The 18,121-nt window shown below is 41.5% G+C and overlaps 1 protein-coding gene across 4 annotated transcripts in view; it reads right to left on the bottom strand.

Moving 5' to 3' along the window:
* Positions 1-278: 278 nt before the first annotated feature.
* Positions 279-18,121, bottom strand: part of USF3 (upstream transcription factor family member 3) — a 58,422-nt gene continuing 40,579 nt past the window's right edge. For 2 of the 4 annotated variants that reach the window (XM_058731375.1, XM_058731376.1), the window contains 2 exons: positions 14,964-15,060; positions 279-12,309 (listed from right to left, as the gene is read on the bottom strand). In XM_058731375.1, coding sequence (XP_058587358.1) covers positions 5,870-12,309; positions 14,964-15,060 — 6,537 coding nt within the window. In that variant the 3' untranslated portion in view covers positions 279-5,869. The remainder of the gene's footprint in view (positions 12,310-14,963; positions 15,061-18,121) is intronic. The other 2 variants (XM_058731378.1, XM_058731377.1) reach the window with 1 other exon arrangement.

Raw genomic sequence — 18,121 nt, 5'->3', positions numbered from 1 at the left:
TTCTCTCAATACTCTTCCAGGTCTGGGATTCTAATTTTACTTTTTACAATGAGTACAGAGATGTATAGTTTGCTCTAACACTATAGCACTGGTCTGGTTTATTTGAGGCTGACTCTTTGATCAGGAACACAGTCCCCAGGGGAAGTGGGTCACGGTATCATTTTCAGACATTGTGGTAATACTGGAAGATTCCTTGAACAGAAAACTTGGGTATACAAGACAAGTTGTTTTAATACCAGGTTTGAGGTGGCACGCGGCAATGATCAGAAAAGACAGAATTCACAATGCAAAAATGCAAAGTTTATTTTCTTAAATAAAATACTATATTCATATCTATACAAATAATTATTACAACCATTAAAATGTTACATTTACCAATAAAAATTTCAAAACTTTAAACAAGAGCATGGTTCAGAATATTCACACCCTAATACAATGCATTTGTAAAAAGATGTCAAAATAAACAGGACCTATTCTTATTTACAACAGGGAGGACAATCCTGATCATATTATACATATCTGCTCTGGATTCCATTACAAAACAAATTAGTTCCCATTAGTATTATAAACCAGGTGATTTACAGTAATAGGACACAGTACACAGCAGACATCGCTGGCATGGGAATAGATACAAATATTACACTATTGAAAGACTACAGTTAGCTTTTTCTGGCGACTGCCCTACAGTAAGCCTCTCACCCAGTGTATCTATAAATAATTTGTGAAGGTAATTATGTCTTCCGATTTTCCACCTATTTTTACCAAAATGAATATATATATATATATATATATATATATATATATATATATAGCCTGCTGAAAGTGGAAGCAAATCTTTTCTTCACAGTAACACAACTGCAGCATCTTAAGCAACACTGTCTGGTCCCTTTCTTCTTGGAAGATCAACAGTTTAACTCCCTTAAAGGTTACCAATATAGTCAAGTCCAGTGCCTCAATGACCTCACAGATGAAAATGGTTTTAAGACTTGAGGGATGGGGGTAAAGAGATCCAGAGAAGTGAAGAAGGAGTTAGATGGAGCAAGCTCTAAGTTCCTGGGACATCATATGGTGCCAAGCTGTATACACAACTGAGCCAAAAAAATAAAGAAAACCCCACAACTTATGATCATCTTCTTTAAAAGTGTTAAATTACAAATGAAGAGTTATCTTCTATGTCTCATGAGATCTCTAGTGACAGATTATGCAGATTATCATCCAAAATAACACCAATTTGAATATTATATCCACTTTCAACCCAAGTTAGCTCGTGTTTAGGAAGCATCTGAACACATGCGTGTGCCAGACCCCTGCGGCGGATAGGGTTTGTGCAAATACAGAAACAAGGATGTTGAATGACCACCACCTACAAGCTCTGAGTTTAAAAGGAGTTTTGCTTCTAGTACACTTTTTACAAGATCGGCATCAAAGATGGCTCAGAGAATGATAAGGCAACAGTGAGAAACATCAGCTGTTCTTGTCTTCTAGGTGTTTGACTACACAGCACGTACCATTCCGACTGGTCCTTTGCTATGTAACACAGGAGTGGGTAATATGTTCCAATGGCTGGTCTTAGAACCAGAGGCACAGTTTCAAGTAAAGTGCAGTACCAGAATAGAGGCATGTGGGCAGAACTAGAAGCTCTGTGTCCAAGAAGGGCCTCATGCTGGACTGCCCCAATCCAAACTTGCTATCTCCCACAGACTCCAGTAAAAACACCGTCAAGCTCACACAGGAAGGTGTAGAATGCAGACAAAATATGGTTAAGTCGAAAAAAAAAAAAAAAAAAAAAAGGACCCTTTTCTGTTCATAGCATTTGGCCAAAAAAGGTAGTTCAAGAAGGAATGAGTTTCTGGCCTTTAACTTGCATATAGGTATCATAAAATCATCACTCACAGATTAACTTCACACTAGTTTATTTGGCTATTATTATTGCCCTCTGGATATACACAGCCATAGGCAATTAGCTCCAGGCAAAGGCAGAATTTATACAGACAACAGAAGTACGACCTCCAGGTTCCTAAAGTATCAACCCAAAGCCATCTGATTTAGGTACCACCTTTGAGCTTTCTAAACTCCTCCATGAGGAAAAGCAAAAACAAAAACCAAAGCAAGCTCATCAAAACAAGGAAGAGAACTAACTGTATGGCGCATTCAGTATCTTAAATTAATTCTGAACTAACTTTGTTTCAAGAAATTCTTGTTACCTCTTGATAGAATAGGAGATACAGTGGTTCCCAAAGCCAGGAACTGGGACTCACTCACTGATTTAGGAGCACGACTCACTGTCACACAATGATCCAGTAGATGGGTGGGTCCAATAAACATTTCAAGGCAGAGAAGTAATCATCCTAAGGAAATGAGCAGGTTCCCTGCCACCTGCTGACTCACAGCAGATGGAAGAAAAGAGGAGCCTCGGTACCTATCTATCAAAGGGAGGACAAAGCTGAGAAGATGCTTATTAGTGAGTCTTTATCCTTTCTCAAAATTTTACAACCTTACCTCCATTAAAACACGTTTCCACATTTTTTTGGAGTATAAATTTCAGCCTTTCCATGATATGGATAATGTTAGAAGGCAAGAGCAAGGCAAATGAATTATCTTTAAAATGTTTAAATAATTTTGTATTTTAAGAAGGCTGATTTTTAAAAATGGATCTTTATTGCAGTTCACCCTGATACGTAAATGGAAATTGCTGCAAAAGAATATTCCCTCCTCATTCTTCTCTTTCCACAGTTCTAATATGTTAAATTTTATAAAGCATGATCACTGGGGGATGTGGCTCCTTACTTAGAAAAAAGATGCCATCCCTGGTCCCCCCAAAAGGTCTTATGATATAAACAAAAATAAATTTCCTGAAGTGGTATAAAATATCCCAAAAAGAGAAATGACATCAAACTTGATTTCTTTTATCCATGATTGACATATTAAAAGTTTATACAGGATGAAGTATCTGAAATTTTTCACTTCATTAGAAGTTACTGTGTTAAATGGTCAGAGTCAACTACTTTCTCTAATTGATTCTATGTGATCAGTAACACTAAAAGAGAGAAAAACAATTTAATTAATGACTCTCATTTATGATTCATAGGTTTGTATGTTTGTGTATTTTCATAAATTAAAAAATTATCTGTGGAAATGGTTTTACATTCTATAGTCATATATGAGCAAGCCAAGAATAACATTAAAGTTTACTATTTGACTGTTTTCTGCCGTACCTTTGCCAAAAATTATATCCAGAGATTGCTAGATATTAAATAAAATTCCTCCCCCAAATCATTTAGCTCTAATTATCAAATACTTAATATACTGCTGATAAATCTTGTACACTCATGCTTTTAAATCAAATAAGATTACTCTTCTCTGAACACTTTCAGAACTGAGTCCATATATACAATGATCTCTTACATATATATGCACATGTCTGTAAGATAATTAGAGCTACATGTAAGCAGGAGCCAAATTATTTGCAGAGAGTCATATCTTTTTTCAGAGGGTCAAATAAGCCTTACTTAGGGGTAGGGGCTCATTTGAGATCAAAGTACATTCTTGGAATGAAAGCTCTGAAACATGTAAATGCTATCTCTGAACAGGGCTGAGCAGAAAAATAAAATCAATGCAACAGAGAAATATCTGAAAGTGCCAGGCTTTGAGGCCTTTCTATTGCAATGTTCAAATTGATCTTCTCCTTAGCCTGTTACCTTCGTTCTATCTAACAGTGCCCAGTTCTTCAGGACTCAATAGCCACCACGCTGTGCGTGCGTGCGTGCGTGCATGCATGCGCGCGCGTGTGTGTGTGTGTGTGTGTGTCAGAGACAGAGAGACAGAGAGACGGAGGAAGGGAGAATGAATAACCAAACATATTGAACACTACCTTTCTTGAAATTGGCAGGCTGGACCTTTCAAGTACAGAGAAAAACTTGAATGTTACAACCTAAAACTCAATTAAAAAACAAGCCATAAATCTCATGTTTCCCCTCAATTAAAAGTTTTAACTACTGTGTTTATCTGTTGTCTTATTTAAGTAACTCCTATTCTTCCCCATGAGTATTTTGAAGGAGAAAATACAGAAGCTTTTCTTGTTTACATTTTTTTTTCTTGCTCCCAGGAGGCTGCTTCAGTCAGCAGCAGGAGGAGGGAGGAAAGTTTGGTAAGAACAGTTCAAGAGGCACACGTGACCCTTCCACTGAGTCTTCACAAGAGGTATTCGCCAGAGTTAACAGCTCTGACCCAGCCTGAGAAGGCATTTTTAAGGAGGAAAAAATAAAATGCTGGCTCTTGGGTTTATTTTATTAACAGAGCAGACAGAACCATGTATATGTATCTCTCCCACTTGATCCTATATTTGGCAGAATATAACAACAACAAAAAGTAATAGGTTTGAGAATATGAGTATATATGGTTGTTTTCAGAGGTTTTTTTTAAGTTTTCAAAATTCAATATATGAGCGTGTGTGTGTGTGTGTGTGTGTGTACATAATTAACTTCTGTGGGGCTTTTAAAAACCCTAACATCCAGTTTTCCAATACTTCAGCAGGTCTCAGGTCTCAATTTCCATTTCCAGATGGCAGGCCAATTTTTAAAGGACCAGTTTATATTTTCAAATCTATGTCTGTGTTCTGTCCCCCTTCTCCCCCTCCCCCCACACACTCACACACAGAGACATATACAGAGACAATTTTTTGAAGCACCATTTCACATCTACCATCAGGAAAAATAATGAACAAATTCGTCTTCTCATTACAATTCTACTATACGGGGTAATAATGTAACATACAATGCCATCTTTTAAATATAAATATCAATAAATGAAAACACTGACAGAGCTTAAGACTCTGCTCAGAAATATTTAAAAAGTAAGGCTCATATAACTGCGTAAATTCCAAACACACTATTTACTGAGCAGTCCCTAATGATTAACAAATATAAAAGAAAGCATTTCAAGCTCAAATAAATAGAATGAAGAAAATGTTAAAAACAAAGTTCACCAATGAAGCAACAATCTTTGCCAAAACACATGTAAAATTCTGCAATACAACTGCTTTTATCCTTAGGACCTGATGCAAAAATGCAAGCACAAAATGGACAAAGTCTATGTACTTTGCTTTTCGGATTGCTATTTTTAAGGCTAAGTAAGGAAGACCTTTGCTTTCCAGGATCTTGGCACACTGAAAGATAACATGGCTCCCTAATTTGAAGAATGAGACATTAAAATTCAGATAGCTTAGGCAGTATTATCATTAAGAAAGAAGCCTCTACCTACAGCAAACCTTGGGAGTAAAGGCTGATCGAGCAACTCATTTATTTGCTAACTGCTTGATTTGAACCATGGACATTCATTCTACATTAATTCAATACCTGCCAGGGGCAAGAAACTGTTCTAGATGCTGTCATCAGCCAAGCACTTGGTGATGAGCCACTGCGTTATATCGAAGTGTCTGTATTTTTGGAGAGCAACTCAAATACCTCAAGTTATCTATTTTACAAATGATCAGCAATCAAATTTAAAATCTAGGTTCTTTCCTACTACCCCACACACGCCAAAGGGATTTTCCCCCAACTTCCAGCTGGTAAGTATTTAGGGAATATAAGATTACAAATCAAACTTGAAAATGCAACTCCACTTGAAAAACTTAAAAAGCACACCGTGCAATTAAAAATGAAAGATAGTTTGTTGCTGGCAACCCAGTATTCGCATCATCTCTGACGTGGCTTCCCTACATTCAGAAGATAACTGGAAACTGATTACACAAACACAAAGACATACACACACACACACACACCACCTCCCTCACCATGTGCATTATGTGTGCATGCACACACAAACACATTTGTAATCTCATCCGATACATTTACATTTAGTCTATCAGTATTTAAACAGCTGAACTGCAGTCATGACCTAAAATATGGCTTATGTTGTGGGCAGGTCTGTTTGAGGACTTGGAAGAGTCAGAGGCAGAGGAGTTTGCTATTGTAAGCAAAGGTGACATTGCCGAGCCATCGGGAAGAGCTGTAGCTATTTCTGGAAACAAAGATGTCATATTAAAGTTAGACAAGTGAGAATTGGTCATGTGCATTGGTGGCATGTCAGGGAGCAGAGGAAAACTTGGTTGAGCAAAACCAACAGGTCTAGGAGGAGACAGAATTGATCCAAATCGGTTATTTAAGCTTCCACTGTTTACTTTCTCAGTGCTAGGATTTGAGAACATTTGATTAGAAAAATAGGGGATGGAAATATCATTAGACAGTGTAGGATGAGCAGGGGAGTAGGGGGGATAGAAGGACGGCAGAGTATTTTGGGGATCTACAGGGATAAGAGCTGGCGTTCGAGTGGCACTAGGCTGAGTAACCTGTGGAATGAAAGAAGTATTAGCATTTATTGGTGGATTCATGCCACCCTCGGGAATAAAAGGAAAACCGAAATTTTGTGATAGTGTATGCTGGTCAGGCGCTGAGTTATCATTAGGTACTTGTGGGCTATCGGGCATGAAACGAACAATACTTCCTCTCTTCTCTGTAGTGGCTTGTTGGCGTCCAAGAATCATACTGCCACTAGTGGACAGAGGAAGATGGGGAAGACTTGGGTCAAAGACATTACTATGTCTTTGGTTTCCGGAACGATTCCTTTCAGGTTGACGAATTTTGGAACCACTGCTGTCTTGCAAGGGATGCCTTGATCGCTGGGGAACTGAAGAGTTAGTTGGACGTACAGGAGGCCCTTGTTCAGCATTTCCGTGAGACACAGACGGATGGGGCAAAGCTGGCCTTGCAACCCCATGCATGTTGGTTGTGACCGGAGGGTTCATGTGGCCCTTGGTCCCATGACTATCAGTTATCCTCATGGGATTGGACTTCTGTACAGACACATTGGGACTTGTGTTTCGACCCTGAATATCTCCTGAAGAAGAAGAACTTGAGAAAGGAATATTCAGGGTGCTGTTCCTGGTGTTAATCGCACCTAGGGACATGTCACAACTCTCCCTGTTTTGACTCTCACTCTCCCTTCTAATATGGACACTTTCATGGGTTGGGGGACAATTATAGTCAATTGCAGAGGATGGACCACACTGTGTGTTCCTCTGATGTTCTGAGAGTGACCTCTGGCTTCCAAGGACCTGATCACCAAGGTGAGGGGCAAGTAAACTCTGCATGAAACTCTGGTGGCATGTGTTCTCACTGTCCCTTGGTGGGATGGCATTTCCTGTCGGAATACTCTGAACTGGTGGATAAGATAATCTCTTTTGGCGGTCGATTGGTGGTGGACCAGGGTTTTGACTAATTCGAAAAGCCTGGGACTGCATACTCCTCAATGATGATACCGGGTTACCTATTTCACTATTTCTTGAAGACTGTACTTCAAAATTACTCTGGGGCTGCTGACTGGCTCCACTTGGTTTAAACGTCTGACAGTCAGTAAGGCGGATATCCGAGGCAACAGTATGGTCCACGCGACCCTGCATATTGTGAACGGCCAAACTCTTATTTCTGGGAACATCAAGATAGCTTCTCATTTCAAGCTGATCTGAAACTCTGGAACCCTGAAGTGACATGCCCATTCTCTGCTCTGAGTTAGAAGATGTCTTTCCAATAAGTGCCTCGGCAGAATAACTTGAAACTCTATTTCTCTCTGGCCTGTGTGGAGTACAGGGCATGTCTGAAGGCCTAGTCACGATACTGGGCTGGGACACCATTTGTTGCTCTATGCCCCTTGAAGTCAAAAGCCTCTGCAATGGATTATGCCCAGATACATGTTCAGAAGAAACCCCCGAACCTTGCTGCCTGCTTCCAACATCCTGCTGCTGGTGTATCATATCTTGACTGAGATGGTTCTGGGGATGGTTGTGGTGGCTCCGGCTGGTCGAAGGGTTTTCACAACTCTTCTCTGGCTGGGAACTTCCAAAATGTTGCTGCATCTGTTGCTGCATCTGCTGATGGTGGGGATGTGGCTGACCACTCTTGGGGCGGGACTGGTCAGTTCCATGGTGCTTTGGTTGTAAGGAAAGCTGAGAGGCCTGAGTGCCCTGAACGAGATTCCTCTTTTTCTGCATCTGGACTTCCTGCTGGAGAGTTCTCTGTTGGTGGACGTTATGTGGCTGAGAGTGGACAGAGCTCTCTGCATGAGGCGCGTGACGCTGCAGTTGGTACAAGTGATGCCTCTCTCTTAACTGTCCTGCTTGCTGCTGCTGCTTTAAGTAGAGGTGGTTACCGTGCAGGTGAGATACCCCTTGGGCTGGCACATGCTGTTGCAGGGCCTGGAGATGTTGACTGGCCTGGGTTTGCTGCTGCTCGGTAACTGAATTCTGAGAACTGCATTGAACTTCCGTTTGTCTCAATGCAGGGGCCCCAAAATTGTTACTCGGTGGAAATAATCGTGCGAGGCCATCTCCATGTGCTGGGTTGCTAATAGGCACAACAGAGTTTGCAGAGTTGGGAGGGAGCTGACTGACCATCATCTGAGTCTGATCAGAAATGCTGTCCGGAGTGCGGTTCATCAGCGACATAGCTTCAAGCCTCAGCGGGGCTGGCTGACAGTGCTTTTGACGTTTAGCTGAAGACAATAAAAGGTCGTCTTGGACAGCCCGCTTGGCGGAGTCTTTGCGGCTTTCCTGACTTGGCTTTAAGAGTGGCTCTTGAACCTGTGGATTTGGTATGGTGCCAGTAATGGTGTTTAGCTGTTCTTGGGAATATTCGGTCATCAGAGCTGGCCCGGGAGGCTGACCACCGTAGGAACTAGATGCAACGGTCAGATTAACCGTTGCCGGAACAGGTGCTTGCTCTGCGGTTTGGGATAGACCAGCACAGCTGACCAGAGGATGGCTGATGGTGCTCTGGTGGATAAGATTATTGACACTTAAACTGGTGATGCTTGGTGGCTGAGAAGTCGAAACCTGTAAAGAGGCATTTGATGTTTTGATTCCTACAGAACAACTTGGTTTTCCGAGGGATCGATCCACAGTTGCTTCAATTGAGTCCTGAGAATTAAATTCATTTGGTGTTGCTTCTGCCTGTCCTGGGCCACTCTCTTTAGACATCTGTGTTTTGAAAGGCTGGTCTCCCTCTAAAGGTGAGGCTTCAGAAGGCTTTGAAGTAACCTCCCTCATATCAGCCTGGGTGCCAGCTCTTCCCTTCTCAAGGTTCTCCTGGTCAAAAATAGCTCTTGCAGCAAGAGCAACTATATCAGTTTGCTCTACAAAGGTACAGCTGTCACAGGTATTCGTTGTTGCATTGCTGGTGACATCCTCTCTCGTCGTTTCAGGAAGCATGGATGCAACTGAGAAACTACGACTGCTGCCAGAGCTGGTGGACATGGGAGAGTCGGCCTGCCTGCTGACAAGCAAAGAGCCATTAATAACCTCCTGATCAGGGATGCAGGAGTGGTGTTGCCCCGGACCTCTGTCATCACTGTTCATCAGTAACAGCTCCTGTTTGGGATGTAAATCGACACTTGAATCCGCCATTTTAGAATTTTCAGAAGGAAAGTCAGGATGGTCCACCGGCACCGAAAGAGACAATTTCTGAGGGTCTTTTTCTTTAGCAAGACCAGACAGCAATGCAGTCAAACCCTGCCCCTTTAACAGACCTGTCGTTTGCATCGTATCTGATGAGTCTTGCTCCACCCTGCAAGGTTCAGCAATGATTTCTACCTCAGAAGCACAGTCAGTGCTTGTAGTGCTAGTGGTGGATGAGAGCCCAGAAACCTGAGAAACCAAAAGGTGGGGATCATTTGGAGATGGAATCAACACGCTGGCTGAAGTGCAGGATTTGGCAGCATCTGACAATGCCAAACTAGCTTGTGGCTTATCCTGAGATGCCTCTTGCTGCAGAATGGGGGCAGAATCTTTGGATTTTGCTGGGGCCATTACAAAATGTTCACTCGTTACAGATGCTTGGGAGGGTGAGCTAGACTCTTCTGTTGACTTAGATTTGGGGACAGATTCGGGTATCACGGATTCAGGATTCAGAACATCCAAAGAATGTGAACCAGAAACACTCACACAATTTGCCTGGGACATGGTGACAGACGGTAACACGACAGGGAGGCTTTCCAGCAGTCCATCACCACATGACGGCTCTGCCGTGGCTTCAGTGCTGGGGCAGGCTAACTTGCCCACCTCTCTGACTGGATTCGGGGGACATGCGGACTTGTGAGCTGCTAAGTGTTTCTTGGCACCTGGCTTCTTAAACCTTTTTGACTTCACATTAGGTAAACAAGCTACAGTGTTCACTGAGGGAGTAGTTACCAGACTGTAAGTACTGGGTAGTGTGGCAGAATTATCGGTTGTCATGGGAGATGCTACCGTTGTTGTTAATGAAACACTGTGAACTGGGATGGTTTGACTACTTGCGGCAGTTGGGGGATTGGCAGGCTGGCTAATAGACAACTGTACACAGCTCTGCCCAGCCATCTGTGATATGCTTTGATTGAGGCTGGCCAAAGCTCCAAATGTATTCAGGGCAACATTGGTGTTTGGATCTTCGCTGGTGGTGGGTTGGATAATTTGCATAGGGGTTTGATTTGTAGTTCCTGATGAGGACATCACAGGCTGCAAAGCAAAGAGCTGTCCATTTAAAGAAATGGTTTGAGGCTGTTGTTGGTTTGACATGGTAACAGAAAAAGTTTGTGTTGAACTAGATGTTGATAGAGATGAAGGTCTTGGTAATATATGGACAAGATGCTTTCCTCCAAAAGTCTGGGGGGTCGAAACATTTTGCACTGAACTATTAGACCCTAGTAGAGCATTGGCTCCACTGACAGGGAGTCGAACAGAACCAGGAGGTGGAGCTGAGAGGAGCGGCAAAGGATTCTGATTAGCTGCCTGTATGATCACTATCTGCTGACCTACTGTTTGGTTGGGAACCTCTGCTCTCATCACTGTTGGGCAAGGGGTGGTGCTGGGGGGCTGAAGAATGATAACATTTTGATTAGCTGTAGCTGCATTCACAGCCGACCCAACTGGCTGAGCCATCTGAATCACTTGCATTGCTGAATTCAATGGAAGGATACTTTTTGGAGGCTGAGATTTAACTTGTGGTTGGGCAATTAGTGGCTGCATAGGTAAAGATGGACAAGAAGGCAAGGTGACAACTACTTGCTCAACCACCTGCCCATCTGCGAGAAAGGAATTATTCACGTTGACGCCAGTAGCGACGTGTCTACTGTGGCTGGTTGTGGGAGGGCTGCTACCAGACTCATTTAATACCGGAGTCACTGCAGAAGAAGGTGTCTGGCTTAAGGGCTGAATAGTGTTTCCCGCCAGTTGCAAAGTAGTCCACGTCGTCTGTGTGTTTCCAGCGGAGGAAATTCGGGTAAGGCTATTAATGTTTTTCAAATCCGAAGCACTAGCACTGGAAGAAGGCAAAGAACAAGAAAGAGTCCAACTATTGTCCAAAGGGTTTGCAGAAAGAGTGCTTACAGGAGTGGTGGTCTTCCCTCCTGCAGGGGCAGAAGGGGCCACCGCTGAGGTAACACTTGCCGAGTCTGCACCCTTGCTGATGCTCACTGGACAAGCATCACCTGCAGATCTGGGAGGCTGGGAACAGACTGTGGTGGTAACTGAGACAACAAAGGTGGTTTGAAAATCATTTCTGAAATCCTGGATGCTCAGGCAGGACTGGCTTCCGTGGTGCACTTTAGTGGCAGTCGCTGAGGAAGTGGTGGGGACGCCTGTGGCACAAGGGACTGTTTTCTTCAATAATTTGGGGCTCTCTTGCCCATTCTTATTTTCAGGAGAACTTTGATCACTTAGACACGTGTGCACAGAACGATGTTGGTGAGGTTCAGGCCCAATGGGAACTGCAATCAGTGGGCCGTTGGTGGCACCAAGCACGCTTGATTCGCTTTCGGAGGTGGAAAGCTCGAGAATATTTTGAGCAGGAATGGTAGCAGGAAGACAAAGAGGAACCGGCTGGTTGGCAGCCAATGCAGAAACTGTGGTCTGATGCCATGGCTTGTTTTCAGAAGGGTAAACTCCAGAAATAGACACAGGAGTCACAAGGTTGCAAGTCCTCTGTACTGGCACCACATTGGCGGTCTGCTTTTGTAAATTATGACCAACATTAAAGGTTATCCCCTGAACAGCTGTTCCCTGGCTATTTCCACAAGGCTGACTCCCGTTGGAATAAACAATGATATTTTTTTGAACCTGATCACTGGGAATAACAACAGAGACCTTTGAGTTTTTAAGATTTCCTTTCCAGTGGATTGTAGGGTCATCATACAGGCATATGTCATTTGCTTTCAGTAATTCAATATATCGGCCATTTTCTTTTTGAATTTCTTCCAATTGTTTACGTAGCTTTTTAATTTCTTCAGCTACAATATTAAAAATAAAAATGAAACAATTACCTGGTAGTGTCAGTACTTACAGTAACTTAAGAAAAAACTGTGTGCTAACTACCAAAGTCTAATTCTAGCATTTCGAAATACCTCATCTGAGAATCTTCAGTTCTTTTCTAATGCAAGTTCTTTCTCCTTTTTACATTGGTGTAACAAGCCTCTATCCTATCCTTTTAAAAATAAATATCTTTAAAAGTAAGGTCAGAAATTACTCATAATGTAGAAATCTCAAAATCCCCAATTCAAAAATTCCCAATGGGGCAGCTACCAAGGTAAAAGAAGGGAAGGCACACTGATATCACGGTCACATGCTAGGAAAATAACACTGAATATCAATATAATAGCATTTACATGCTATAACAGCTAACATTACTTGTGGTGGTAATAGTCAGTCTCTTTTATAAATGGCTTTAAACTCACTTCTATTTTACTCTTTGAAATGCCAGAGACAGTGGAACAGGTTGAAGGTAAAGTAGTAGAGCACCAAAGAAAGCATCAATAATGGAACTTCAATCTCCCTTGACAGGGCCAATGGACATATGCTACCGTCACAGCCCTACTCTTTTCTAAGGGAGAGAACTTCACCCATGGATCCTACTACTGGGGCAACCTTCGCTGTTGGTATTTATGTGCTGTGACTCCAGACATCCCATCTGTCTTGCCACAGTGGTAGATCTCTCCCCTCCCCATCCACCAAAGGCAGCCAATCTTCAAAGCCAATGCCCTGTGAAGTGGCCTGAAATAAAAAGTTCTGTTCTGACAAGGATGAGCTGAGACTAATGGATTCTTTTTCTCAGACATTTAAAATAAGAGACACAGAAGAATGATGCCAATGTGCCATGGGCATCAGAAGTTAAGGGACAATTTTTATGGACCAAATAATGATGATTGTCCTCACTTATTACACACTTACTACATGCCTGGCACTTTTCATTCATTGTCTCATTTCATAATAATAACAACAATGATGATGGTAATTACTATATGCCAACTTTACTCAAAGTACTTTACCTGCATTATTTCTTTTAATCTTCATAACAACCATGAGACGGGAACTACCTACTCTCATCAGTATTTTAAGATGTGAGAAACAGACTCAGAGTAATTACATAAATTTGTCTAAAGTCAACCAGACACGTGCTGTGATTATCTTCATTTTAAGATGGGGAAACTGAGATCGGAGAGGTGAAGTAAATAGCCACAGGTACTGAGTGCATAAGTGAAGATGAAACTCAACCCAGGTGGGCCTGATTCCCAAGGCCGCTGCTCAGACTACAGCCCAGCCTGTCTTATGGACAGAGGATATGTGGGAAGTTTCTGGGAGGAGAAAAGAGAAGAGAGCAGATGCACAAAAAAGAGCCAAAGAAAGGATGGTGACAGAGATGACAATGTAGTGAGACTTAAGCTGCCTCAGGTGCTGCCCCAAGCCCTGGCCTACCTGTTCAGCCTTTCCTGAGCCCTACGCAACTTATATTTTTCCAAAACGTTCCCTTTTCCCTAATGTAACTCAACTGCCTCAGCCTCTGGGGTGTGAAACCAAAGAAGCTCTCCTTAGAAAAGTCTACACATCATTCCAGTCTTAATATCTCTTCTATGGGATGCCTCAGAGTGCTTACCAAACATGTATGACGAATCTAACTACCTAACAGCATCATAAAACAGGGCCTGGACTGTAAAAGACAGCTGACGTGGGGGAGGGGGTAAGCTGTCATCTAACTTAAGGCAAGCAAAGAGAATTCAGAATGCTGACCTTCTGGATATACAATAAACGTAGCCCAACACTGCCCCACCTCAGCAAATTCTACCTTTGTTCCTCTCCTTTTAAGGTGACCTACTGAGTTGTCCCAGGAAATTCTTTCTCCGTTTTTGTCAGAGCCATAAATAAAGGACAATTCAAACTGCCTACCATTCTGAGCTTTTCACTTGCCTGGCATTTTTCTTTTCAGCTCTTACAAGGAAATCTCTCTAGTGCAAATGGAAAAACAGAACTTATATAGCATAAAAATGTCACTTCTAATTAAAAATCAAATTTCAGTATACCTGAAACTAATATAACATTATGTATTAACTGTACTGGAATTAAAATAAAAACTTAATTTTTAATGTAATTATCTAAAAAATAATAAAAATCAAATTTCATTAAATGATCAGGCAGTCTGATACACACATTACATGCAGTATAAACAATTATGAACGGAATGTTTTGACCTTTTGAGTTAAGTCACAGTTAAATCTTGGCCCAGGCAGGTCTTTGTTTTGTTTTTAAGTTACACTGAGCAGGACTCTCCCCTATATCCTCTCACGGGATTCCCCTAGCTGGAAGATCCAAGTGGAATAAAAGCGATCCAGCATTATTTGTCTCATGAGTTCAGCAAATATGAAGTGCACGGAAGAGTCCAAAATCAAACTTATGTATGCCTGCAAGATTAGAGTTGCTCACAGAAGAGGGAAAAGAGGTAAACTAAGATGAATTTATTTGCAACACTATTCTCTGGCCCACCGAATGCATGGACAATCTTAACAATGTTTCTGGTCAAAAAAAGCCTCTGTATCCTCATATAAGTTGCCCTGTGACACGAAGACCTGAACACTGAAAAAACAACAAAAATGAAGAATCTTCAAATCTTTACCTTGTTCATTGTTTCCTCCATTAAGCAGGAGTTCATCATTTTGCCTTTTCAGTTCTGTTATATATTTAAAGGCTTGGTCCAGGATCATATTCTTGCTCTGCCAAAGAGAATTAACCACTTAAAAGTTTCACTGAAGAGTAAGAACTTGCCAGAAGAAACTTAAAGCTTTGGTTTTATCACATATATGTGATATGTATCTTTTCAAAATTTAAAATGGGCACCATATTCAAATGCTTCTGCTGTTCATTTTTCATTTACTAAGTATTTAAATCTGAACAGCCACTATGCATCAGGCTCTGTTTCTAGGCACTGGGGATGTAATAAACAAAACGGAGAAAATTCCTGACCTTCAGGAGTATTTTCCATACATACAGTTGGGTAGGGCTAAGTGCTAGGAAAAAAAAATAAAACAGAGTAAAGAGGGGCCCAGAGAAATGGCAAAGGTCACTCTGTCCTATGAACTGAATGTTTGTGTCCCCCTATAATTCATGTTGAAACCCTGATCCCTGATATGATGGTAGTTGGAGGTGGGCCTCTGGGAGGTAATTAGGTCATGAGCGTGTATCCCTCATGAATGACATCAGTGCCCTTAGAAGAAAAGACATGAGAGAGGTGACTGCACTCCCTGTCACACAAGGACATAATCAGGAAGAGCAGACACGAGGAACCAAACCAGCTGGCACCTCTATCTTGGACTTCCCAGCCTCTAGAACCATGAGAAATAAATTTCCGTTGTTTAAATCACTCAGTCTATGGTATTTTTCTTATAGGAGCCCAAACTAAGGTACTGTACTGTAATCTATCTTGCATGGGAAGGCTGGAGAAGGCCTCTCTGTGAGGCAAAGCAAAAACCTGAAGGAAGTAAACCCTGTGGGTATCTGGAGGAAGAGGGTCCAGGTAGCAGGATCCGCAAGGACAAGCTCTTAGGCAGGGCTGTGTTGGCACGTTGGAGGGCCCTGGTGAGGTGAGCAGAACTAAAGTATATAGGGGAAGAGTGGGAGGAGAAGAGGCTGGAGAGGGCCTTCAAGGCCCTGTAAGGATGCTAGACTTTAATATTGTTTGTACCCTATGAACAATTGTTAAAAATAAAACATAAGTGACATTCTTTTTGGCTTTAGCTCCCTATACCTTTTTCCAGAGGTAACAGTCATAGTTATTTGTGTATCCTCCCAGAAATACTCTATGCTGATACATGGATCTATCTTTAAAAACAAACAAACAAACAAACAAACAAACAAAAAACAGATAGAAGGATACTATAAGCAGTATGCTACATTTTTCTTTTCTATTTACAAATATATCTTGGAGATACTTCCATATAGGGTTTAGATATCTATGTTATACTTTCTAAAGGTTGTATTTATTTTATTTTCCAGTATAGTATGATAACTATTTAACCAAGAGGCATTTTGGTTTCTTATTCTTCAGCTATTAAAAATATTGCAGTGAATGTTTAACTTCTATTCCAGTATGCTTATTATTAAATATCCCCAGTACTTTATCAGATAGTTCTTTTCAGGTAGGAATCAGGGATTAGGTCTTTGGTTCACAAAATTACAATTCTGGGCTTCTTAGACTGAGTCCCAACAGAGACCCAATATAATCTAGGAAACGTTTTACTCTAGAGAGAAAAAATAGTTATTGCCTTTTTGTAAAATTTCGTTTATTTATTTAATTAATTTTTTTTTTTTTTTAAAGAGAGCACAAGCAGGGGGGAGGGGCAGAAGTAGAGGGACAGAGAGTAAGAGGGAGAGAGAATCTTAAGCAAGCTCCATGCTCAGTGCAGAGCCCAACACAAGGTTCAATCCCATGACCCTGGGATCATGACCTAAATCTAAATCAAGAGTCAGACACTCAACCAACTGAGCGCCTACATGCCCTGATATTGTTCTTTCTTAAAGGAAGAATTGATACAAAGGTAGAACATAATAATGCCCATCCGCCTCCCTACTGCAGATGGGCTGAGGGAGGACACATAGCAATAGTGAAGAAAATCTTAATCTACTCGTCTTCTAGAAGCCAAATACTGACTTCCACCACACATGCTAGGACACCAAGGAAGTGAAATGTTCATAGTTTCCTTTCAGAGAAACTTGTAGGAATGACCGTCAAAAGCAGGAAAATAAGATTTTCCTGGGCAAACATCAATATTTCCTGAGAAGCTACTGTACATTGAGATGTGGAGGAAAAAAAAAAAATCTGCAGACATAGAGCCTGCCCTTAAATTTGCGATCATGTAAGAAAACAAAGTACTTTAAGTAAATAGATAGATAGATAGATAGATAACATGTTTATGCAAGACAAAAGTACCATCCTGCAGAAGGAATTGATCTGGCCATCTGAAAGCCTGGGGAGGTCCAGGACTGGGAAGCTCTCTAGCCACCACAAAAGGTGGGGTGAGGTATGGGATCAAAATTGAGGGGACTGGTGGAAAGACTCTTCTTACGCAGTAATAAAACTACCCTCTACCCTCAGCACACACACATATCCTATGCAGCTTCATGACTTCTCATTCCTGCCCCAACCACAAGAGACAAGTTTGTTTTCTGTGAAATTTGAACCAGAGAATTTCAGCCTCGGAGATGCATGGCACAGAAGTGGACAAGATGAGACTCCTCAGTGAAGACAGGAGGGTAAAGTAAAATTCTCCTCCTAAAGCAGCACACCTTCCCCCACCCAGCTCCCAGAATATGGCAACCAGTTTTAAACTCCTTTCCACTCCTAGATTGGGGGCTGAAGGATTCTTCTCTGGAAGGTAAAAGTTAACAGCTACCCCCAAAATAAAAAGATACTGATATTTTTTAGTTCCACAAAAACAACAACACTAGCTTACCACCTAATCACTCAATAGTTAGGGCACCAAAAATCAACCTATTCAATCAGCTTTTAAATTTTAATGCCTCATTCTCAAATATGAGAACGGTTAAGTATCACCAAGCATTTACGGAAAGTCTCCAAAATGAAAAACAAAACCTCAAAACAAAGGGGAAAAAAAGAAAATCAGAAGAAAGACAATATGGAAAACAGAAGAAAAATTATTTTAAAAAACCTATATAACATTCTCAGAGATATGATGGTATTGTATTCATGAAACAAAACATGTGACATGAAAAAGGACAAAGAGAATAAGAAAAAGACTCTTGGAAATCAAAATCATG

Source organism: Neofelis nebulosa, chromosome 5 (genome assembly GCF_028018385.1).
Source record: "Neofelis nebulosa isolate mNeoNeb1 chromosome 5, mNeoNeb1.pri, whole genome shotgun sequence".
NCBI classification, from domain to species: Eukaryota; Metazoa; Chordata; class Mammalia; order Carnivora; family Felidae; genus Neofelis; species Neofelis nebulosa.
Note: the sequence above shows the minus strand (reverse complement) of the source record. Positions and strands in the feature narration are given on the sequence as shown.